Source organism: Poecile atricapillus, chromosome 1 (assembly GCF_030490865.1).
Source record: "Poecile atricapillus isolate bPoeAtr1 chromosome 1, bPoeAtr1.hap1, whole genome shotgun sequence".
Classification (NCBI taxonomy): domain Eukaryota; kingdom Metazoa; phylum Chordata; class Aves; order Passeriformes; family Paridae; genus Poecile; species Poecile atricapillus.
Window position 1 is genome coordinate 5,422,559 of NC_081249.1, and position 24,133 is coordinate 5,446,691.

General features: G+C 49.5%; 1 protein-coding gene across 1 annotated transcript; it reads left to right on the forward strand.

Annotated features, from left to right (window-relative positions):
- The first annotated feature begins 2,194 nt into the window (after positions 1-2,194).
- Positions 2,195-4,798, forward strand: CRYAA (crystallin alpha A). Its single transcript, XM_058854062.1, has 3 exons — positions 2,195-2,392; positions 3,321-3,443; positions 4,493-4,798. Exons 1-3 carry the CDS (start codon positions 2,204-2,206, stop codon positions 4,700-4,702), a joined length of 522 nt encoding a protein of 173 aa, XP_058710045.1. The 5' UTR covers positions 2,195-2,203; the 3' UTR covers positions 4,703-4,798.
- The last annotated feature ends 19,335 nt before the right edge of the window (positions 4,799-24,133 follow it).

Sequence of the window (24,133 nt, forward strand, 5' to 3'; positions counted from 1 at the left end):
ATGCCCAGAGAGGATTCTGCCATTGTGTGCATTGCTCCCTCTGCTCCTGCCATAACCCCTGGCTTGGGAAACACAAAGAGGATGTTCCCAACACACTTCAGGGATGGCATTCACCCCTCACCTGGGGCCCAAATGGCCTGTCACCATTTGTCATCATGTCTGCCCAAATTTCTCTCACTTTCTGTGTGAACAGCATTCCCACAGTTCCTCTACCAGTCAAATAAATAACTTGCTTTGTGTGTTCCAGTGAGTGCTTTGGGATTTGAACTTGTTCCTGTGTGTCTCCTCTCACTTTTCCTCTTATCCTGCCCATCAGGTGATGCATTCTGCATCAGCTCATTGCTGCCAGTTGGCTAAATGCAGGTTAGCAGGTCTCTGGAACTGGCTGGCTGAGGAGAGATTTTTTTTTTTCTCCGCCAGGACAAATCTCACAGAGTTCTTGAAGAAAAATCTTGGTAGTGCTTTATGACTCATTTGCTTTCCCTTAATTTCTCAAACAAAATGACAGATTTGGTATAATGGGAATAAATGAGGGGTTAGGTCTCTCTCTTGTGTTTTTTCCCCTCCATTCCCTTGAGGAGGGATTGATCTCTTTTCGACACCTGATTTTAGAAAATCCTTCATGCCTGAGAGCCAAGGCCAGATGATGGGGCCTTTTCTTGCTGGAGCTACGTAAGGTGGAACCTAAGCTTTTGTCTGTCTTCTTTGCAGTCTTTACTGTGGTTTTGGGTGTTTTTCTGCTGAAGTTTTTGCTTTTCATGAAGGAAAGCCTCTGTAACAGGGTCTTCTGGTTCCTACAATTCCTCCAAGTCCGAGGATTTTCCAAGACCACATGGTGCCTGGATGCCAGGCCATTCTCAGCTGAATATCACTCAGTGATAGAAAAGCCTCAGTGCTTTTCTCAGTTTAGCTCCTCTGGCCTGGAATGATCTGGTTTCTCCCCAAGAACAGGGCAGGATCTCAGCCACCCTTGGTTTCTTTAGTCCCTGACAATGTGAGAAGATGATTCAGCCCCTCATATCTGAAGTGCACGACTCCCAACATGGGTGCCTCTGCTGCTCAGAGGCTCCTGGAACACAATCCCTGCATCTCTGGGTGTGATGGGAATAGGGATTCAGCTGTGGCCACAGCCTGTGAGCCTTGCTGTGGAGCTGGGCAGCCTGGCTGCCCTTTCACTGCCCAGCCACCTCAGCTCTCTGGCAGAGCCTGCGGCTCTGGCGGCGGGCACGGTGCCCATTGCCCGGCAGCCCAGGGTGCCAGATGACCCCTTAAAGGAGGCTTTAAGTGAAACAGAAATGAAAAACAGCTATAACCAGAAATGCATGTTAAGCAGGATCTGTGCTGTGACACCATGAGATAAATGGATCTCCCACATCACTCCTAAATCAAAACAAGGACACTCTCAAGAGCAGCTTTGGGACTGATGTTACGGTCAGAGACCAAGCTTATTTTTCTTTCTTTCTTTTGCCAAAGTATTTTTTGTTAAAAGTTTTTGTTTTGTCAGACAAAAAACGATGCTCTGCATCATTTGTTAGTTCTGCTTCCCTGATAGTCCTGCCACGATCCCTGTGCCAGGGGCATCAGGCCCCTCTTGAGTGGCAGGAGCACTTTGTAGCATGTTAGAAAAAACTTTCCCCTTCTTCAACCTGAATCAGACCCTTTTTCCTTGCTTGGAAAAAAGCTGTTTCATTTATTTGGAAGAAATGTTGAGTTTCTGCTTCAAGGAGGGGAAGAAAAGAAGCAAATTAATGAAACCCAAGGTCAGGTTATGAAGACCCACGGAGCAGATCTCTTTCACAAGCCTCTTTGAGATGCCCACCAGGGTGTCCTGTTCAGCCTGCTCGATTCCACAAGGGGCATGCCAGCACCCCTGGGCACCCCATGCCTCACAGCCTGCTGCCTGGCATCATCCCTCCAGGACATCTGGCACCGATTCCAACCAGACTGTCATTTCCAGGTCAGTCTCCGCATTTCTGCTGACCGCGTTGCCTCCATCATGAGATCATGTCTTTCCAGAGGAATCCTGCTAATGCCTTCATTCTGCGAGGCCGGTATATATAGGGGGAGCTTCCCTGGGGCTGCACCGTGCAGTCCAGCCAAGGCACCGCCGTCTCCCCAGCAGCGGCACTGCCCCTTCTGCTCTCCCCTTGCAGCCACAGGTCTCAGCAGCAGCAGCAGCAGCAGCAGCAGCAGCAGCAGCAGCATGGACATTACCATCCAGCACCCCTGGTTCAAGCGTGCTCTGGGACCCCTCATTCCAAGCCGTTTGTTTGACCAGTTTTTTGGAGAGGGTCTCCTTGAGTATGACCTCCTGCCTTTGTTCTCGTCCACTATCAGCCCCTACTACAGGCAGTCCCTCTTCCGCAGCGTGCTGGAGTCGGGCATTTCAGAGGTAAGGGCCCTTTGATTTCCTCTCCTTTTCCTTCCTCTCCCTCCTTATGCCTCCAGCTGCTCCTCTCCACCCACATCACACACTGCTATGGCCCCACGAGAGGGGATGAGGAAGACTCCGATCCCACTGCCAGGCACAGCCCACCCACCCCTTCTCGGGCACAAAGGGAAACCCTCGCCCTTGCTGGGAACAAAGCTTCCCTTTGAGAAACAGGAACCTTTTTGGCTCCTTTTGAGGGTTATTTCCAACACAAGAAGGCTGGGTTTGCTGCTCTGTGCCTGCCACCTGTGTAGTGAAGAAGAGCAAGGTTGCTCCCAGAGTAAGTGCCTGTGAGGGCAGCTCGACATGGGAGAGCACCCTGGCTAGTGGGAGCTTTCTCCACCTTCTCCTCCACCTTGGGAGCTTGGTGGTTTTAGCAGTCCTTCACTAAAGGACCCTGGAGCAATTTTCTGAAGGGAACTGTAGGGGAATGTGTAGCTGTGAGGGCCGTGATCTGAAATTCAGGTGCTTTCTGTAGCCCTCTCTTATTGTTTTCCTCCCAAAGCTACAACCACAACAAAACTAAACCACTGAAAGCACAAAACATGTGCTACCAGCGAGTCTTACACTGGTTTCCATCCCCCCTCTGTGCCTGGTCTGTCTGGCAGGTCACTGAGTGCTAAAAGGTCCCTGGCACAAGAGTAGCAGCAAGGAGAAACAACTGTCCCCAAAGCAATAGCCAAGGTGCAGACACCTCCCACAGCCTCCCGGTGACCCTGACACCTCCCACGGCCTCTCAATGTCCCTGGGTCCCCAAAATGGGAAGAAGGCACCTGCTGAGGCCCATAGCCACAGAAGGACAAAGTGCCAGACCACCTCTAATCTGTGGTGATGGCGCTGCCTCCACACCCGGAGCTCGGGCCTCACTGTGTGACAATGCTCGTTTCAGGTGAGGTCTGATCGGGACAAGTTCACAATCATGCTGGATGTAAAACACTTCTCTCCCGAAGACCTGAGTGTGAAGATTATTGATGACTTTGTGGAAATCCATGGCAAGCACAGTGAAAGGCAGGTAAGTGGAAGTGACGGTGATGATGGAGCAACTGGGGAGTCCAGCTCCGTTTTCCTTCTTTCCAATGGTTCTCAGCTGAAGGAAAAAAAAAAGAATTTATCAGAAGAAGGAGTTAATTATGAATTGTCATTATTGGCATGGCCTGTTCCCATAGAGCCCCCACCTGATATCTGACAATAACAAGCTAATCCACCCCTCTTTTGTTTATTTTCAATCATCATCTTCCATAACCGTCAGATGACGATGTCCATTGTTCACTAATAACACTGGGCCAGACACAGAACATCATCTGGCGCTGCTGAAGCATGGCTGAGTTTTCATAAGCCAGAATCCTTAGTGAAAACAGAGTTTTCATATGCCAATCTGGGAGAGAAAAGCAAGAGCAAACAAAACAAAGGAAAACCAACCAAGTGCCTCAGGCTTGGAAACTTTTAACACGGATGTCATGGAAATATCTGTGGGGGTCGAAAAGTGAATTATACCAGCAGGGGTTTAATTCTTCTCATACACATTTTTGGCCAGACAAAGCTCTAGCCTGGAAACAGTATGTATTTTTTAATATAGCTATTATTCTCATGGCCAACTTTAAAAAAATAATTGCATTTCTCATCCTTTTGGCCAGAAAAATAAGGGGGCCAGGATTGTGTACTTTGGCTGACACAGCATTGCAGCCTAGTAAATAAATATATGGGTGCACACGTCTGCCTTGCTTTTACCTTCCCAGGCCTCCAGACTTTGTCTCCAATCATCCTTGGAAATCAGAGGTCCAAATCAGATCCCATCCTGGGATCAAACCTATGGCCAAAATCACTCCCTGCTGCTCTGCTCAGCTCTTGCAGCGTCACAAGTGTCAGGGGGGGACACCTGCCCCTACAAACCTGTAAAACTAAACCCAGCAGAGGCGTGCCCGGCAGTCCTGGCAGAGCAGTGTCACGATCCGCCAGGGAGATTGTGGATCTCCTGCTCCGAGGGAGCCGGACAAAGGGAGGCACGGCGCGGTGCCGGCGGGTTTCTGACACGCCTTCCCCCCTTTCCCCACTGCCTCTCAGGACGACCATGGCTACATCTCCCGGGAGTTCCACCGCCGGTACCGCCTGCCCGCCAACGTGGACCAGGCTGCCATCACCTGCTCCCTGTCCAACGATGGCATGCTGACCTTCTCGGGCCCCAAGGTCCCCTCCAACATGGACGCCAGCCACAGCGAGAGGCCCATCCCCGTGTCCCGCGAGGAGAAGCCCACCTCCGCTCCCTCCTCCTAAGCCCGCCGGCCACCGCGCTGTGCAGGCTGCCACCACCTGCAGGTCTCACTCCCAGAGCCTTTGCGTAGATATCAGTGAATATCTAGAGGGGTTTCTTCTGTTGGTTCCTCTCCCACTTTGTTTCCTCTCTTGTTTTTTTTTGTTTTCTTTTTTTTTTTTTTTTTTTTTTTGTTTTCCCCCTTTCCCCTTGGATGGAACGAGGGGCTGGGTGAGTGGCTGGTGGACTTGGAAGCTTAAACCTTGTGGGGATGGCAATGCTGCCATGCTGCTGTACTTGCTGAAAGGGTCTTCGTCCGGTGCTGTAGCCATATCCACCATCAGGTAGGAAGGAGTGCGTGAGTAACGCTGGCTCCTGGTGCACCAAGCCTTGAGGCGAGGCTTGGAGCAGGGGAAAAGCCCTGCAGAATTGCTGCACCCCACTCAGAGTTAAACTGGTTACTCTCAAACAGCAACAGAGCCAAGCCCCACACTCAAGACCCCGCATCCATGTGACGAACCTGCCGCAGGAGAAATAATGATAATGATAATAATTAATACTATCTCACCTTCGGGGGGTTGCAACGTGTATTTTCTTCCTTTTCAGCAAAGTGTTGTGTCTCTGTTCACACCTCTGCCCTGTCATTTCCCTTCGGGACAACTGGCAGGAGGACAAGCACGTCTTTCCACTGTCTTTGTAGGCCCTTGTGGGGGGAGAGAGGGGGGCTCACCGCAGTGCAGAGGCTTCTCACCCCCAGCCAGCTCTCCCCAGCCTGTGTGTGACACACAGTTTCCCTTGCTCCCTCCCTGTAACCCTCGGCTAGCTCCACCTCTCCCGCTGGTATCTGGCGCTCAACCTGAGAACGTGGTCAGTGGCGGTCAATAAAGTGATATAGGAAACATGCAACCGGTGTTGGGGGCTTTATTTGTTCCTTTGTGAGGCTTTTGAAGGTCAGTGTGGTGCCCAGCACCACCGGGAGGATGTGTTTTCCACCTCTGCAAGTACGTTTTGTGAGGATGACTCGCCCTTTCTTTCACGTTCCCGCTATCCCTTGTGCAAGCAAAACCCAAAGGATCAGAGAAAGAACAAAATTCAGCAGCCTGACCACCACACCATTCCTTCAGATCATTGGGTCAGCACAAGCAGCAGTTCAGACCTCACGTCCATGGAACCACATGACAGATTTAATCTGAAATAAATTATTGAAGTTGTTTGATGTCAAGGTGGGTGGGGTGAAGGTCCGAGCTCTCCCTGCAGTTGCCACGCATGAAATCCACAGCTCCAGTGCCTGTGTACACCTGAATACCCAAGACTAAAGGTTTCAGCACTCATGCTCTACTCAACTTTCCACACAGATGTGGATTTCCAGGGTGTTCAGCAAAGGCCCCCACATCCCCATCATTTGCCACATAGGTATAATCATCTCAAACAGCTTTTGCTCTGCCAAAAAGCTGAGCCCACCAACCTCCTCCTCTTTGATGCTGATTAGCTGTGAGAAACAGAGGAAATAAATGCAGTTGTTTGTTCGTTGTAGGTTTTTTTCTTTTGAATTCTCAAGGCGTGGGCTTAAATATTAATATGAGCCATAAACACAGAAGCTCTGAGACTATTTAAATTTAAAAGCCACTTGCTTCTGCCATATCCCAGCTAAAACTCAGGGAGGGCTGGGAGTTCAGGAATAGAGGCATCACCTCTTATCCAGAGAAAGTGAGTGTGCCCAGGGCTCATCCCAGTGCCCCACCTGCATCCCCTGAGGGGTCATTGCTGGGACCAGCATCACAGCACCTGTGGCAGAGGCTGGGAGTGGGACAAGGCTGCAGGAGAGGGAAAGTGCTGCACATGCAGGAGAAAGGGGGCAAAGGAGGGAGATTACTGTCTGGTAATTAGAAAGCAATAAATCCCCTCAGCGTCTGACAGTCTTTTAAACCAATTTTTTACTGAGATTAATTACTGGGCAATCTCAGAGCTTTCTTCCACAAATTGTGCAGCCTCTCTGGGGGAAATTGTGTTTTCCTCTCTGGGGGAAAGGTGTGAATGAGTGCACTTTGGGAAAGGGCAATTTCATTCCAGGAGGGAGCTGTAGCTGCAGGCATGGAAAGGGCATTTGAACTGAAGCTGCCTCGTTTCTTTGCCTGGTGCTAACAGGTCCCCAGCCTCTGCTGCTTTCGCTTCAGATGCATCTTCTTGCCAGAACATCCCTGCCATGTGCTGACATCTCTCTCCTTCCTGACAGGAACCCAGTAAAGCCAGGAGGAAAAAACCCATCAAATTCCAGACATTTGACCCCCACTCAAACCTCTCAGAGGTGTAAAAACAGGGAAACATATTTTGTGCGTGATCTGTGTGCAGAAGATGTTACCTGCAGGTGCCTGAGCATCCTGTGTGTCTGTCAGGGCCATGAAATGACATTTGAGCCATTTGTGGACTCCTTTTTGTGCCTGGCTGGCAGAAAGAGAGAGTTTTGACAGGAAATCAGGGCAGGTTTGAGGCAAGCAAAGAGCCACGCAGAGGGGGCAGCAGCTCAGGACCCATGCTGCCCCTCACTTTTGGGGACACCAGACCATGACTGTCTCCCTGCTCTGAGAAGGGATGATTTTAAAGCCTTTTGCAATCCATCAGCTAATTAAAACCATAAGCAGCTCTGAAAGCCTCTGTGCAAGGACACTGGAGTGTCTGGTGGTGTTTTGTGTGGGCCTGGGAATGTCACTGAAGGCTCCCCAGCCTGTCCTCAAACCCAGAGCCCCTCTGACCCCAAAAGATTCATCCACTTGCAGAACAGCCTGAGCACTGCCACTAATGTCTGTGTGTCACTCAAAATATTTCACTTCTGTCAGCCAGAAGTCTTCCCAGTCACATCTGTACAGGATAGTCCTCTTCCTGCTCTTCTCTGCAAAAATTCTTGTTTGCCTTTGCTGAGATTAATTGTCATTTAAAGAAATTCTTGTTATTCATAACCTATGGTGGTTTCAGGAAGGAGCTCTTCGCCACAATTTTCTTTGCAAATTCATCTGTTAATAAGGTGTTAATAAGACTCTTTAAGGATTAACAAAATTTCTTGGGGGTTTTTTGGTTGTGAATTAGTCGGTAGTTTTATGGTGGGGGGAAAGGCAGCAAAGGACCCTGCCCACAGGGAACTTTCCAAGTGTCTGGGCAGTTTGTGAAGCATGGACTTTTACCAGGGGCTTCTGCTCAGGGTGACTATTCATCCTTTTTGCAGTGTGTTTTTTAATTATCTACCCTCCATTTCCATCCAGACTGATCATCTTGCTTCCCTACAGCAAAGCAGAAATGACTTTAGCTTCTCCTCCAGAGGAAGTATGAGAGGGATCTCAGGAGGATGCAGCAGATGGTGGTCCAGGGACATGCAGCCTTCTCCAAGTAATTCCCCTCCTTCCCTTGGGCCTCAGTGACTCAGAGAGGGTGGCAGTGGGGGACATGGGGGACAGCAGCAGCTTCTGGTGCTGCACCTGTCCCCTGCCCTCCTTGGCACTGCCCTGCTTGGGCAGGGCACCTCTGTCAGGATCCTGCTTCATCCAAGAAAAATCCAGGAGCAAGAACTGGCAGGATCCAACCTGCAGCCACCAGCCAGGAAGCTGTCCCTGAGCATTTGGGTCACCTTTCTTGGCAGGGGGATAAGGAGGCTTCTCCTCATCCTGCTCTGGAGAAGGCACCCAGAGCTCACACAGCCCTCTCTGCAAGGAATCGGGCAGTTAAGGGATGCTGAATCCTTCCCACACTGATCCTTTAGTTTTGGAATGTTGTCCCCTGTATCCTGGCAGAAGGACAGCCCTGGAAACAGGGAGGAATGGCCTGGCAAAGCTGTGTCCCCACGGGGTGGCAGCCTTTCCTGTGCTCTGGCACTCTGCAGGGCTCCCTTCTCACCAGGTTTCAACATCTCCCCAGCGAGATGGGACCCAGAGCACAAGGCAAGCAGGCACATGGACCCAACCAGAGTTGCACAACTCTGGCATTCCTTGCTTTCTGATTGATTTACAAGTTAGCCAGTGCTGCATAAAAACTGGGAGTAGCCTGAAAGTTCACCAGCATTTTTCACCCAAAGCAAATTCTGCTACGTGCAATCTCCATAACCCCTCATCTCCTTGGCATCATCATCAGGATTTGGGCTCTGCCATTCAGGTCTCTAAGAATTAAAACAGCAGTAGCTGCCTCTCTTGGCAAAAAAAAAAAAAAAAAAAAAAAGCTCCAAACACATTTCAAGAAACCTCAGAATTTTCTCAAAAGAACACTGGGCACATCTCTGCAGTTTATTGCTGCAGTGCTGGGCACATTAGTCTGGGAGATGCAGCCAGAGGAGAATGACGTGGGCTCTGTCCCCCCTAACTTGGACTTTGTCCCTCTGCTGTGTCCTCTTGTCAGGACTGGCTTGGGAAGGCAGCAGCTCACACGGGAAGAGCAGGTGCCTGCCTCATTGCCCAGCTCCTGATGTGGCTGTGGGGCTTTTCCCAGGGGAAAGGCAGTCAGGGTCCATCCAGGACCCACAGATCAGGGCTGGAGCCTGGATACACGACTGGGGCTTCACTTGCAATTAACTGGCCCTTTTAATGAAAAATGAGAGCTTGGGACAGGCACAGATGTTTGTGGCCCTTCTGAGAGAGCAGCACAAGTGGAATAAAAATGAAATCCCAGGCAGAGAGGCTGAGGCGAGATGATGGAGTGACGCAAGTCGACCAAAGCTCAGGAGACTTGTCTCTGCCTCCAAGTTCATCCTCCAGCTGACTTGCAGAGATCTACCACACAGCACGAGGGCCCTGAACTCCTCCGAGAGAGAAAATTGTCTGTCTGCTTGGGGAGGGTGAGACCCTGCTGCCCTGGGGTATAGGCAGAGGCTGATCCACAAGGCCCTGGAGCCTCCTTGAAGCACTCATTGCTTCCAGAGGGGGCTGTGATGTCTCTCTGGAGCTGTTTGGGATGGCTGAGGGTTGCTCTGTGGAGGGGTCCAGAGGTGGGGAGGCCGTGCATGGGGTGGGTTCAGCACAGAGCTCTGGAGGGGCTCATGGACAGTGTGGCATTGCCTGGCGTGGGCTGCTGTGTCCCAGAGGAAACAGCAGCTCAGCTGCCAGTCAGGAGAAAGGCAATTTCCAGGATTTGCTTGTGGTGCTTTCTCTGTTAAAATCTCACAGCTGGTCGATCATGTCATTACCCTCTGATCGGGGGGAAAGGAGCATTGCTTAATTCAGAGTCTGCTCTGCCTTCAGGACATCAGTGAAGGTCTGCACTTGTGCATTTTGGTGTACACAGATCCTGTAGTGCCCAACACAGCCCTTGCACAGGAACAGTTTTATCTCCTAAATAATGCGCTCTGAGATGCTTCACCCGAGGATATTTACACACTCATCCAAGAATTCCTGCGTTGTTCCCAGGAACCAGCTCTGGTCTCGCATCTCGGTCCATTCCCGATGCTCTCCTGCTCGGCAGGACCGGCTCCGGCTCCGCTCCGCTCCCGGGAGGTGGCAGCAGCCCCTCGCCTTGGAGAGGTCACACTCCGCTCTTGCCGAGCATCTCCTGTCTGTTCCTCCGGAGAATGCCGGGGTTTCCTCTTTTCCTTTCTTTTCCGCCCCCCTCCCCGACCCTCAACAACAATTATTCCAGTTTTCTTTTCTCTCTTTTCTTTGACGAGGCGCTCAGAGGGAGCAGAGCAGCACCATTGTCTGCTCTGTCTCCGTTTTCCACCCACTCAGGCTGATGTCAGCCCCTCGCTGCAGGATTTAATGCATTGCTGTCTGCCTTCCACACTGCTTATTTCAACAACTTTTTGTTTCCCTTTTCTTTCCATCTGCTGGGGAAATCTCAGAGCCAAAGCCTGGCTCCCACCTCTGATGCCCTTTTCTTCCCTGCTGGAGGATGGGACATGCAGGATCACCCTGCCACTGAGTCACCAAAGAGGAAACAAGGGGGAGCCCAGGGGAATAGGCCCCCCAAAGTGTTTTGCAGGCCACTGAGGGTCAAAGAGGTCCCTTTTATCCCCCCCTTGTCCCTTGCATGAGCCCAGGACACCCAGCTGAGTCTTGCACAGAGCAACATTTGCCTCTGATGATGTTGATATTAAGATAATTTCAGAGCTGAGCTGTAAAGGCCTTTGCAAGTCTGCTTCATAGTTCTCAGTGCTGACTAAAGAAGGTCTGGGGTTTAATTTCCTGCTGGTTTTGTTGTTATTGTTGTTTGTTTTTACTTAAAGGGAACTATTTGGAATGTCTAGCCTTGTCTCCGCTGGTTTTGCTGGAAGGCTCCTTGGGCTTTTCGGAGGATTTGCATGTTGAACTCTCTCACACTGTAAACAAAGCGTGTCAAATCCCTCCCAAGGATGCTGATTTTCCAAAGCATTCTTCAAGAGCCTGACCTTTCTTCTCCAATAATTTATGAACTACTTCTAAACCCTTCACAAAACAGTAATGCAAAAAGCCTGACTTATTTATGTGCTTCAGCAGGCCATGGGGGTAAGAAAAGCTATACATAGCTTTGTTTCAGTCTCTGGATATGTCATTATTTCCCCTGTGAGGATCTATGACCCTGTCCATGGGACTGAAACCAGGAAGCCCAGCAGGCTCATTCAGCCCCGTAGCAATTTGGCTTCCCCTGAGGTGATTTCTGCTTCTCATTGATTTTCAACCTGTCAGCTCAAAGGCTCACCTGAATTTAATGCAAAACAAATACCCTGTCACATCAGCACAGGGAAAATGGAATACGATGAACTTAATTATCTGTGGCAGGGTGGTTCAGCAGAGTCTGGGAAAGGATTTTTTAGAGGAAAGCAATTGTTCACAATTTTTTGCTGGGCTGTAGTTTCTCTAGCAGCACACAGCAGAGCTGACTTGCAAACCTGCCAGGCTGGCTTTTCTCTTCCAGGCACTGCTAATGCCCTATCATTTTATCTCCCTATCATTTCAGCCTAATAAAAAAGGCAGCACAGAGTAAGATGGGATGCATAGAAGGCTCAAACAAGAATTGGTATCAATGGGTGGGCTGGAGAAGTTGGCTATAACAATATTTCCATCTCCCTTGTCAAAAAACAGTGCAGCCACACTCCACCTCTCTTCTGGAGGACTGGCAGATAACTCATACAAAGTCTCCAGCTAAAATATTACCTACAGATCAACTCCTTTGTGCTTCACTAACACAAACTTTAAAAAAAATCCAAACCAAAACACAGATTAGAGTCTATATATATATTTTTTTTTTCTCCTTTGATAAGATGAAGTGCAGGAGCCACTGTAGCACCTGAAATGCTTGTAAAGTCTTTCCAGTGGAGTGTAGCAGAATTCAGCTGTGGTCCTGGTGCAGCTGCACTGTGCTGCTCTCCCTCCCACCAACTGATGCTCAGAGTCAGCCACTGAGGGGGACTGAACTGGCATTTTGAGCTTCTCATTCACATTTGTGCCTGGCAAATTGCAGGAGGTTGCCTCACTCCGTGACTTCCATGTTTGGAAGCAGCTGAAAATGCATTAATTAAACCAAGAGATGAAAAATCCCCCCCGTATCAAAGAATTAAAAATCCCCCCCCAAAAAACAAAAGAAAACCAACCAACCAAAAAAGTAATTAAAATAAGACAGAAGAGTCTGACAGAATTTTACCTGCATGTTTTGGAGTAAGACAGCATAAATGGAAGGAAAAACTCATACCCACAGCACTTGTGATTTCATTTGCTCAGAGTTTCTCTTGCCAGCCCTTGAAGGAGGGGTTTGCAGCAGGGGTAATGTGGTGACAGGAATCACTGAGGTGAGCAGTCACTGTGCCAAAAAAACCCTTTTCCCTGTGACCACCACAGCACTTGGGTCAGAGAGGGGTTTCTTGCACCACAGAATAAAGTCCCCCAATAAATCAGATGTGAACTCACGTTTCTCAGGCCTCTGAGGTGAAATGCTCTCCTTACCTTGGAACAGAACCAGGCACAGAGGTCTCTGGCATATTTTGCTGCAGCTGCAATGTCTCAGGACACAGCCAGGTCAAAGGGTCGTAGACAGAGGGAATATTTTTCATTATATCCACTAGCACAGCTGGAAAAATTAGAGGAGATTTTGAGCTCTGAAGCCAATCTACAATCAGTGGGGACTTTGAGAGATGAGCCTTGACTGAGGTTGTTATGGCAGGTTTGACATTCCCCCCTTCCACTGCTGTGGCTGGTCTGCAGGGGAGGACAGTGGCAGCAGCCACATTTCCCAGACTTTCTGCCAACATTTTCCTGCTCAGTGCCTGTGCTGCAGCCCTTCCCTGGGCTCACAGGTGCTGCCAGCACTCATGTGTCTGCCAGTGAATGGGAACAGGGTTGGGAGACCATGCAACAGCAGCAGCAATCTGGTTTAACCACTTGTCTGTTAAGTTCCCTTCTCTGATAAACCTTAAAGAAAGAGAAGATGGAAGTCTGGACATTACAGAGGGGTAAAGAGGTGGGTAGGATACAGTTAAACTGTTATTACTTCTTGTTATGAGCTAAGCATGAAAATTTGGTATGATTCTTTATGTTAAAAAGTGCACTGCAGACATACAGAGCACAGAAACCTGGCAGAAAACTCTTTTAGGCCATGGGATTGCTTTAAGACTGGATGTTTTGGGTGCAAAAGCTGCTTGGGTGGCCCTGGGCAGACAGATTACATGAGCTCAGGTGGCTTCATGAGCCTTGCACAGGCAGGGCTGGGACAGGGAGAGGGAATTATTGAGCCCCTTGATAGTGGGGACCAAAGTTTAAGCGTGACAAGATTGAAGAAGACAGAGGAGGGGCAGAAGAGAAGGTACATGAGGAAGGAACATTTGCAAGAGCAAGGACAAGGGGCAGTGATTCAAACTAAAAGAGAGTAGGTTTAGATCAGATATTAAGAAGAAATTCTCTGTGAGGGTGGGCAGGCCCTGGCACAGGGTGCCCAGAGCAGCTGGGGCTGCCTCTGGATCCCTGGCAGTGCCCAAGGCCAGGCTGGACATTGGGGCTGGGAGCACCTGGGACAGTGGGAGGTGTCCCTGCATGTGGGATGGGGTTGGAGTGAGATGTTCCTTAAGTTCCCTTCCAAACCATCCCAGGATTCTGAGATAAGCAACCACAGGACACTGGCACTGACATCAGCTGGGAATACTCAAGGGGTGAGGGCTGTGTGCCAGGATCTGTGCCTGGAGGAGGCTCCTGTGGTATTTTGGGCCTGATGGGTGGGTGCCCTGTGGGTGTTCTTACTCTTGTTAGAACTCCTTGGCAGCATCTGCTCACAGAGGGTGGACAAAATGCACACTTGTCCTGTTGTGGAGAAAAATCTCCTGGGGAAAGTCCCTGTAGCTAGAGAGCCAAAGAGTCCTTGGGAAAGCCCCAGACTATCCCCAGCATGAGGTGGTGGAGAAGAGGCCTCAGGGGAGGAGATGAGGGTGTGCCTCAGTGGAAACCCCCTACTCACCCCAAAGGGAGGGACCAGAGCCTGGCTTTGGGCTGGGGGCCCAGGAACACTACCTGGGGCATCTCCAGGGCATTAGCTGGGCTCCTGCAGGGAGAACATGAAGAGAGGGAACAACAGCCACTTTTTTTGGTGGTTGGTTGGGTTTTGTTACAAATATGAGTTATCTGCTCCACAGCAAAGCACCAACTTTCCCCACTCCAGAGAAACCCAGAGGATTTTTTTACTGGGTTCCCTTTGAATCCATCTCTCTTCTGGCCAGTGTCTTCCCCCTAAAGGCCACTGCCTTTTGGTCCATCCACTAGTCCCTGGCACTGGTCTGTATCCAAGGTGACTCCAGCTCTCACTCTGTGTCACGTCCCTTCTTCAGCCAGCTCCCAGCTGCCTCCAGCAGCTCGCTCCTGCTCACCTGTGGGATTAACTCCAGATGTTGCACCCCTGGGGCAGCTGCTCAGCCAGGTCAATTTGGCAGCAATGCTTTCCAAAAGAGTCAGTTCTGAGCTGGGAGGGCAGTGAACAGACACATCTGGTGTGTGCAAAGGAAGGCTCTGGTCTCTGTGCTGCACACGTGCAGGGGGAGTGCCAAAGAAGCAACAGCATCATAGACTCACAGAGTGGTTTGGGTTGAAAAGCACCCTACAAATCATCTATGTCCAGCCAGACTGCTGGCATTAATCAAACTGTCACTTTACCCTTGGTTGTATGGACACAGTGACACCACCATGGCCGGGAGCACTGTGGGCACCAGCAGGCACCTACAATTCATCTGAGCCTTGCAAAATGTCGCAACTCCACCCAGAGCTTCCCCTTTCCAGCTAAAATCACAGCTGAAAATAACCCTCCCTCCCAAAGGATGGCCCTGTTTGAGCCCTTGGTGTGCCCACGGTGCATGACAAGGGGGTTATTTATTGCCAGCATGCTGAGAATAGGATTTACGAGGAGAGGGAGGGTGACAAAGCCTATTCCCAGCAAGCTGGGACATTTGGACACCTGTTACTGAGTTAACCAATGCACTCACATGCATCAGAGAGGTATGGAGTTATCAAGGTCTCCTGCAACACTTCAGAGCCCACAAATTTTCCAGCTGCCACCAACACGCTGGCAGGTGTCTGGGGCTTCCCTTGGACCCTGCCTGCACATTTATTTTGCTTGCAGTTGGATCTGGCTTGGCAACAGAACTCCCCCAGCAGTTATGTGAGTTTCCCTTTGCTTTTTTAAGAAACAAAACCCCAGGGAAGAACCAGAAGGTTGCACACCAGTGGAACAGGTAATGTGGAGGCTGCCAAGCTGCTGGCCTGCCCTACTGGTGCACCTGGGAATGTCAGTGGGGAAAGAACCTCCTGCTCCACTCCATCCAGTCCCCTCCTGTCATGAACAGCAACTTGGAAGCCTGTCCTGCCCAGCACAGCTCACAGAAGATTTTCTTCCCAAGCCTCAGTGCTCTCTAGAATGCAAAACACTTCCTGACCACTCTTGAGCAAACTTAGATCAGTAGGATGAAAGATCAAAGGACCCAAACTCTGCTGCTCTAGAGGGGGGCTGCAGATCAGCTCAAGGGCCTTGCCAGCATCCCAGCAGGAAAGGGATGCTTGGAGATGAAAATGCAGGGAGCAGAGGATTAATCCTGCTTTCAGCTTGCTCATGCTTTTAGGAAGTTTGTAGGAAGTGTGGGGAAGCTCAAATTCTCATGCATTGAGCAGGTCAGAAAGGATTTGGGATTAGGTTGTGAATGGCAAGCCCCACTATCCATGCATTACCCACCACTATTAATTACTCTTCTCCAGGCTGCAAGGGCTCAGCTCTCCAAACTTGAAGGCCTAGGGTAAACATCTCAGTCTGAGCTTGCTGTCCTTTTCTCCCTGGGCAGGAGTAGCTGCTCCTGGACACACTCCAGCTAAACCATTCTAAGCCATCTCCAGCAGGAAGGGAGGTATTGCTACCAGGATGGGCTCTGTCCTGGGGCCAGGGAGCTCAGGAGGAGATAATTAATCTACATCTGATGAGTGGATAAATCTTATCCAAAGCATCCACCTGGCACTCAGGAAGACCTGAGTTCAGAAGACCTGATGGATGACTTTGCTCCTCATCTGAGTGCCTTGAAACCTTCCTTCTGGGTTGAGTGAGTACCCTCATGGTAGCATCCTGGAGTTCAGATGAGAGGTGTGCACAAGCACAGACTCATGCACAGCCATTGTGGTGGTAGAGGAAGTTGTGAGAGAAATGTGAAGATTGGTATGAAAGGAGAATAAATGGGAATATTGGTATGTAAAACTGCCAAAGGAGTAACTGGCAGGAGGGGGACAGGAGGGATGGCAGATGTTGGTGGCACCTGGACTGGCAGGTCTTTGAGAAGTACAGCTAAGGACAGCTCCTCAGAACACCCAGATCAGGAGAGAAAGGACTCAGGAGACAAAATTCTGATGACTCACGGGGAGGTGTGGCAGGATGGAGAGACTCATCATTGCCTGATGAGTGAAAAACACTATCTCTGAACCTGGACAGTGTCACTCAGGAGACTTGGTGAGGACTGGGCAGCCACTGCTCCTGGTCCCCAATGCCAGCATGAGGAATCATCACCAGATCTCATGGATACAAACTCCTCAGTGCTTAGGGTTATGACAGTATGAGGGAGTGACTTTCATTTTGTTTAAAAATAAATCGCTCTTCTTCGCTTACCAGATCTGGTGTTGAACTTTATTGCATTTTTATTCACATTGCAGCATTGTTTCCTACAGCAGAGAAACAAATCTTGACTTGGAAATGGTCTTGGACACAGTCTTTGGTCCTGGAAGGGTCTTAAGGCATCCTGGTGGATTTGTACTTTTAATGCCTCTGTGGTGTTAAGCTCCATCAGAGTCTAAGGTTACCCTGAGCTTTCCAAGTGAAAGGCATGGGCTCAGGTTTGCTTGAGACTTGGCCTCAACTTGTCTGACAGAATCTCTAAAGCCCTTCAGCTTTGCTTCACTCGTTTTACAGGCTCCTGACAAAGCACAAGAAATTCGCTGCTGCATTGATGACAGACTGCTCTGAGCTGGAAGGGACCCACAGGAATCCTCACAGCCCAGCTCCTGGCCCTGCGTGGGGCAGCCCCAAGAATCCCAACAAGGCCTGAGAGCATTTTCCAAACGCACAGCCAGGTATGCCAGAGCAATGTTGGCAAGGGTGGGTCTGGAACCCCTGGGCCATTGTGCAGCCCCTTGCTCTGTGACTCCTGTTCCCATGGAGAGCCTGACCCTGGGCTTCCACTTTTTTCTTGAATCTGTTTTTCCTTGGAAGTTTAAAGCAGAGGTTCCCATAGGAAAGGTGCTTTCCCTCTTTGGTCTGAGGCTGGCTCAACATTTTCTGAGTGATGACCTGGAGACAAAACTCCTGGGAAACCAAGGCAGAGTGAGGGGACAATGTGGGTTAGATTGCCAGGGTCTTTGCACACTGAGATAAAGAAGTCAATGGCATGTGTGTATTCCAAGGGTGGAATTTCTACTTCAAAAATCCTGCCTTTTCAGCTGCATCCTTTATAATGACAGTTCTGCCATATTTCAGACATCCTTCTCCACACAGGGTTATATAGGACCTCCAAATTTCTCAGTATCCCCCAAGAATTTCTTAATTTTTTAACACACATACACTTAAGAAATGGAGAAAAGGATCAAACCTTGACCAGCTGAACCAGTGAGGCATTCAGCTAAGCACAGCCTTTTTGTGCAAATGCTAGGCACAGAGATGGTTTTGTAAAAATCTTACCAAACACGAATTGAAAACAGTGGAAGTAGTTTGCAGACTTTCATTCTTGATTTTTCACTTTTTGTGGTTTAGCTTCAGCTGGCAAATAAAAGCCAATGGAAGCCCAAACCAGCCACTGTGATGAAAATTAACTCTACCCTAGCCAAAATCAGCACATCACCTCACCTGCCACATGGTGCAAGGATTTTTTGACACATCCCAGCCGTTCCTGGAGACAGGCTTAAAAAGAGATCAGTCTTGGTTCTTCAAAGCCTGAAAGCCAGAGGGATATTTGATCAGGGCTGTATTCTGCCAAGATCCAGAAGGAGGCAGGTGGATGCTTTGGCTCTCTTGCAGATGTAGGGGAACATTGTGGGTTTGTGCTTCCCACAGAGGCCAGGCTTTGATTCCCTCAAATGGCTTTGGCAGACAGTGGTCAAATGACTTAAAATGAGGGGCGTCCCAGAAATGAGGCAGGATGCCATCCCTGGGGGCAGCCTGAATGTGGCAAAGGACCAAGAGCTAAGTGGGGAAGAGAAATGTGGGTTAGACTGGTAGCTTTAGAGGAGACCAGGGCACAGCGAGGACTTAGCTGTGTTTGTACACACAAGGGAAGGATCTATATCAGTATTGAAACAGGAACTGCTGCTCTGACAAGACATTACCACATCGACTGTGGAGCAGTGAGCTTGCATACTGTAACAGGCTTGGAAGGTTTATTCCAAGTCTTGCAGATGTGGGACTGTTGACACAAACCTAGAATTGGTACCTCTTTTTGGAAAATTACCATTATGAGAAGACTCATTAGGGATAATATTCTCATTTCCTTTCTGGCAGCAAGTCTGCCAGCTAAAATAGACAGTTGGGTGCTTTTCACTGATAGGGAAAGATACATCCCTGCATTTAAATTTAAAAGGATAAAGTATTTTCTTTTTTTAAAGCAACACAAGTAATATATCTGCATTGTGGCTTTAGCATAGGCAGGAGTTTAGTTATTGAGTTTCCCCAGGGCAGCCTTAGGTCTTGGTAGGAATCTCCCAGTGGACAGGCTGAAGGTTCTGTTCCTGCTTTGAGCCGTGCTCTGCAGGTTTCAGGTACAACCCTTGAGGTGCCTTACAAAGGACTGCAAAGGTTCAGTGACCCTGAGGTGAGGATCACACCAGTCTAGGCCAAGTGTAAGAAATCTCTCTGGTTCTTGGGAAGGTACCTTGGGCCAGGCTGAAGGTCTGAGTGAGGCAGAGTGGAATGTGAGGCATGTGCCAAGTGGCCATTGCCTGTGCTTTGTGCAGCTTTGGGTGCTGCTGCTCATCTGAAAATGAGGATGTTTCCTTCTCCATGGTATAACCCAGCCTTGCCAATGGGATTTTGGAGAGACTTTAGAGGACTAAAGCTTCTCCCTTAGCCAGCAATCCCTTGTGCCTGGCTTGGGCCCAGGACAACTCTTCTCTTGTCCCAGTTAGAAAATCGCCTTGCCCTGAGGGCAGAGATGTTTCCATGGCTTCCCTCACGCTGCGGTGCCCTGACAGCACACATAATGAGATAACACTGTGTTCATATTAAAAAATGCCCCTAATTCCTGGTACTGCAAATCTGTGACAACTCACCAGCCAGCTCCTGCTCTTTGGGAAAGAAAAACAGTGCTGACCCTGGCTCGGGGGCACGAGCCCAGCTCCTGTCACCAGCCATCGGGAGCTGGGAGCAGATGCTGCTTCTTGAACTGCACATGCAGGGGCAACCAGGGTGTTTCCATCCCTGGCCATCCAGGCTTGGCACTGCAAAGCTCTCCCAGAGCAATCCACAGGTGTTTTTGCCTGCTGAATGCTACCTCCCTCTTTAGAAGGGTGCAGTACATGGCCACGGGTCAGTGCTGAGCAAACCACGTTGCTGTCACTTTGTATTTGACACAGGTCATTTAATGCAGGTGTTTATGGGCACAAATATGACGTGGGAGAGCCTGGAGATTCCTCTGGCTCAGGGTCATGGGCAAGGTCAGCTCAGTGAAGGTCAGTGAGTTTAGGCAGACTAAAATCAGGGCTCGTCTTTTCTCTGAAGAAGGGCAGAAGTTAGAGCCAGACAAATTTTTTGAGAAGGCAGGCAGCCTCTGCTCTGTTTTCTCTTGCTCCCACTCCACTGGCTGACAGTGTCTGGCTGGGACAACCTGGAAAAAACTATTTCCCATTTAAAAGCACCTGTGCTCAGAAATGTTCAGGTGGCTTATTCCCCACCGAAATCAGGGCAAAAAATGTGCATTTGGGGTTTCTGAGTGAAATGCTGGGCACCTCCACCTGCCCTAAGCATGTGTATGACTTCAAATGGAGCCTGGCAGCTCCCAGTATTGAGCCAAGGATGGGCCACACTCGCTGTGTGCCTGTGGAGTCTCAGGCAGGCTGGGTGCTGATGTGCTGCTGGAGTGGGGCCAGAATTCCAGGGCCCAGCACTCTGACACAGTTTCTGCCTGCCCTTTGCTGAGACAAAACTTTCCAGGTGACATTTGGGCAGATGGAGGTAAAAATCCTTAGGATTTGAAAAGAGAGAGAGAGAGAGAGAGAGAGAGAGAGATTCCTTTTAATTGTGTCCCTGCCCACAATCCTCTGACTTGTTTAGAGAAGGTATTTGAAACAAATGAAGGTTCCTGCATTGCTTCAACTGTCTGACACATCCCATCCACTCTCCTCCTCCCCAGAGAGCCCTGCTGGCCCTCCTGCACTGTGCTGGGCTGTGGCCTCCTTCCCAGTTTTGACTGGGGCCACAAGTTGCTGGAAGCCTTTCTAAGGATTCCCATGAAGAATAAATCAAAATAACAAAATCAGACCAAAAATTAATTGTTTTTCCATCTGTTGAAAGTCAAAAAAAACTCCCCAGCACCCTCTTTCATTAATCATAATCTGTTTTCTATCTGCTTTTGACTCTCACCTGCTTTATTTAACAATAAAATACAGGCAAATGTTTTGATTATCTATTGTTGAGACACTATTAATTCAAGGAAATGTTTGCAGTGGAAGGAAATTTAAGTCAAGCAGGATTTAACCTTGGAACAGTCCTGGGAGCAGTGGGAGTGTCTGCAGGGCTGGCAGTGTGGGATGTGGTGGCTGTGACACCCCGGTCCAGCACACCCCAGGAGGAAGCAGGAAGGGAAGGAGTTTTCCATGAAATACCCAGTTATTCCTGCTCTCCACAGAGCCAGGAACTCCATGGGAAAAGGTCCCTTCCTAGCTGATTTGGGGTTGTTGCTCTGTCCCAAAAGAGAACAGGGAGACAAGAGGGAGAGTGACCCTCTACTCCACATCTCTGTACAGGGTGGGAGCATTTTCTGATTTAGAAAAGAGATGTTTTTTCCCAGAGGGTGTCTGGAAGCAGCCAGTTCCTCAGATTTTCTCTGCTAATGCTGATGTACAGTGCAATCCATGTGCAGCTCCAGATGGCAAACACGGCAGTGCAAGGTGGGATCCAGGTCCAGGGATTGATCCACCTCATCAGTACTGGAATCACAGAGGTCATCTGGGCAACTGACTCAGATGTCCCCACCACCATCAGTGGTCAGGAACATCTAAACCACCTAAAACAGGACCACCTTCAAGAGTAATTTCTGTGTCTTGATACAGGCCCTTTCCTCCCCAAACCCAGAGTTCTCCATCTGTAGCTCCTGGGGTGACAACAGGCACACAGGAGATATCCTTGAGTGCTTTCTCAACTCATAGCCCAGCTTGGCTGGAATAAACTAATAATAGTAATAGTAAAAAGCAGTAGCAGTAGTAATAGTAACAGTATAAATAACTGTATGAACAACAACAAACCAAATGTAATAGAGATGATGGGGAAAATCAAATTCTTTGTCTTGAGAAATGCAGTTCCCACCCACAGCAAAATAAAGTCTTGATTCTGGAAAACTTCTGCAATGCCTCTCTAACTTCAAGCGCTCCAGTGCCAACAGGAGCCAAGTAGGAAAAGTGAGAAGGCAAAGCAAGAGCTGATGTGACAGCTAAGACTGAAGTGATTTTAATTTTCCCAGACAGCCCTGACATCCCTGCCTGCCCAAAGGATGCTCTTGTTAATGGGATGGGTGGAAGGTCCTGAACCCAGGCCCTCAGCCAGGGAAGCTGCACACATCCCTCCCCTGGGAGACTCCACATCCATCCCAGAGCATGGATCACTCATCCATGGGGCTGAACAGCTCAGAAGGGAGGAGAGGGGTGAAGGGGGGGGCACAGGGAGGGACGAGGTGCTCCCAGGCTGGAGGAAGCTGAGGAACAACCTTGTGCCATGGCGACAAGGCTGAGCCTGGGGAACCTCCCCACGCTGCCAGAGCAGAGCAGGACTGAGCTCCACATGCTGGAAACTCCTGCAAGACCTCTGTGCTGCACATCAGGGGTTCAAGGAGTTAAAGAGTAATGTCTGTGGGGCCCAGGAGAAACACAGACTGCAGGTGCCAAAACTCCCAGCCTTATTCTGCCACTGCCCCTATTGCTCTGTGTGCTTTGCTCAGCACCAAAGGCAGGAGGAGACAGGGACAGGGACCCTCCATTTCTCTGGAAACATCACTCTTGAGCATGGCCATAGAGGAAAATCACAGAATCACAGAATCAGTGAGGCTGGAAAAGACCTCTGAGACAGAGTCCAAGCTTTGACTGAACACCACCCTATCAGCCATGGCACTGAATGCCACGTCCAGTCATTCCTTGAACACAAAGATGTTCAGGCTGAGTTGAGGGACAGGTACCCTCTGTTCAAAGGCTTTCAGGAAAAGCAAACGCCACAGCCTTCCTCCTAGCCCATATTACTCAGGTTCCCTCCTTCCCCCCTTCCAGCTATATTTAGTCTGAGCAGCAGACATGGAAAGACACTCCAGACAAATCCTTGTGCAATCCACAAATCTCTGCCTGGGCTGATTGCTCAAGTTGCCTTATTAGCATCACACCTGCTTTAAGCACCAAGGCTACCAAATTAGATGGAAAAAACATGCAAATGCTGTGTAGCTAGCTCCCTGGCAAATTAGCATGCTTCCTGCACAGAGGTGGAGATTGCTTGGAGGGGGGAGAAGTAGTAATGTCGTCGTTTGGTTAATTATCAAAGCAATTATATCAAATTAGGAGAAGGGATGGCTTAAAAAAAAACAACAAACCACAAGTATCAATGCTGTCATATTGACTGGCTGCTGTAAGGGTGGCACTGAGAGCAGCTCCCCTGTACAGCCACAGGTATTCATGAGGAGGCTTTGCTGTCTAATCACCATTTTAAAACTGTTATTTGATTGAAAATTCCCAAGATTTCTTGCCTTTTTTTTTTTTTCCCCCTCTTTAGGATAAAGTCACAGTTTTTTAGAAGGAGCCCAGGGGACAGAAAGGAAACAGCAGTTTTTCAGCACTTTCCATATCAGCAAAACCCACTTGCTGCACTAGTGGATATCTCCTGCTCCTCTTTCCCAAGCAAAGGGCTCAGCCAGCCCCATTGGCTGTCCCACCCCTCTGGGAGCAACAACCTTCATCTCTTCTGTTTCCTGGAGCATCTCTGCTGTCCTCAATGGCCCCTAAATCTATGGCTCCATTTTCTTCTCCTGCCTGCACTGTCCAAGGAACAAAAGCTTCCATACCTTTCCTCCCAGAAAACCACAGCAGTTCCCTCAAACCATCTGATATCTTTTTAAAATAAATGCAGACGTGTAGTTCTGCCAGAAGCCAAGAGCTGGAGGGTCCTGGCAGTGTCCTCTGTTATTTTTGAGGCATCCCAGTGGGCTCCAGGCTGGGAAGTGGCTGTGCTGCCTTGCCCTGTGTCCTCCCCACAGCTCCTGCTGCAGTGCTGGGGATAGTCCCAGCCCACCAGGAACGGGAGGGTGCAAGAACCAGCATTATCCCTGGAGGAAACACTCCCTGAGTGCACAGACCACGAGGAATACACGTGTCTGACACCTGGGACCAGACGGATGGAGCTGCTTCTCCCTGCAAGAAGAGGTTTGTCCCCTGGAAGTGGACAGCGGGGCCAAAGGAGCTGCCCAGGTTAGAGATGCCGGCCGTGTTCTCTCACTGTCCGGGCTGAAATGCTCTGGATTCTGTCCCTGAGCAATCCTGCAGGCAGCTGGCTGAGAACGCTCCCCTGCCTTTGGGATGGCCTCAGTTCTCATGCCTGCTTGCTGGAGTCTCACAAGCTCGTTTTCAGTCGGGTTTGCTTGCAAAGCTCAATTAGCACTTTGCACGCATTTGATCAGGTGCTAATTTAACTCAGGGGACGATTTACCTTCCAAAACATATGCTAATAGTTCTCCTCAAGAAAAAAAAAGAAAAAAACAAGAGAAAAAAAAGGGGAGGGGGAAGGGATGACGAGACAGCATAGAGAGAAAGCAGCAGATAAATTAT

Bases quoted from the DNA above. Each gene is read 5' to 3' on its own strand.
- CRYAA (XM_058854062.1), top strand. From the start codon at position 2,204: ATGGACATTACCATCCAGCACCCCTGGTTCAAGCGTGCTCTGGGACCC. The intron at 2,393-3,320 runs GTAAGGGCCCTT...TGCTCGTTTCAG, and splicing joins TGGAGTCGGGCATTTCAGAG to GTGAGGTCTGATCGGGACAA. The intron at 3,444-4,492 runs GTAAGTGGAAGT...ACTGCCTCTCAG, and splicing joins GCAAGCACAGTGAAAGGCAG to GACGACCATGGCTACATCTC.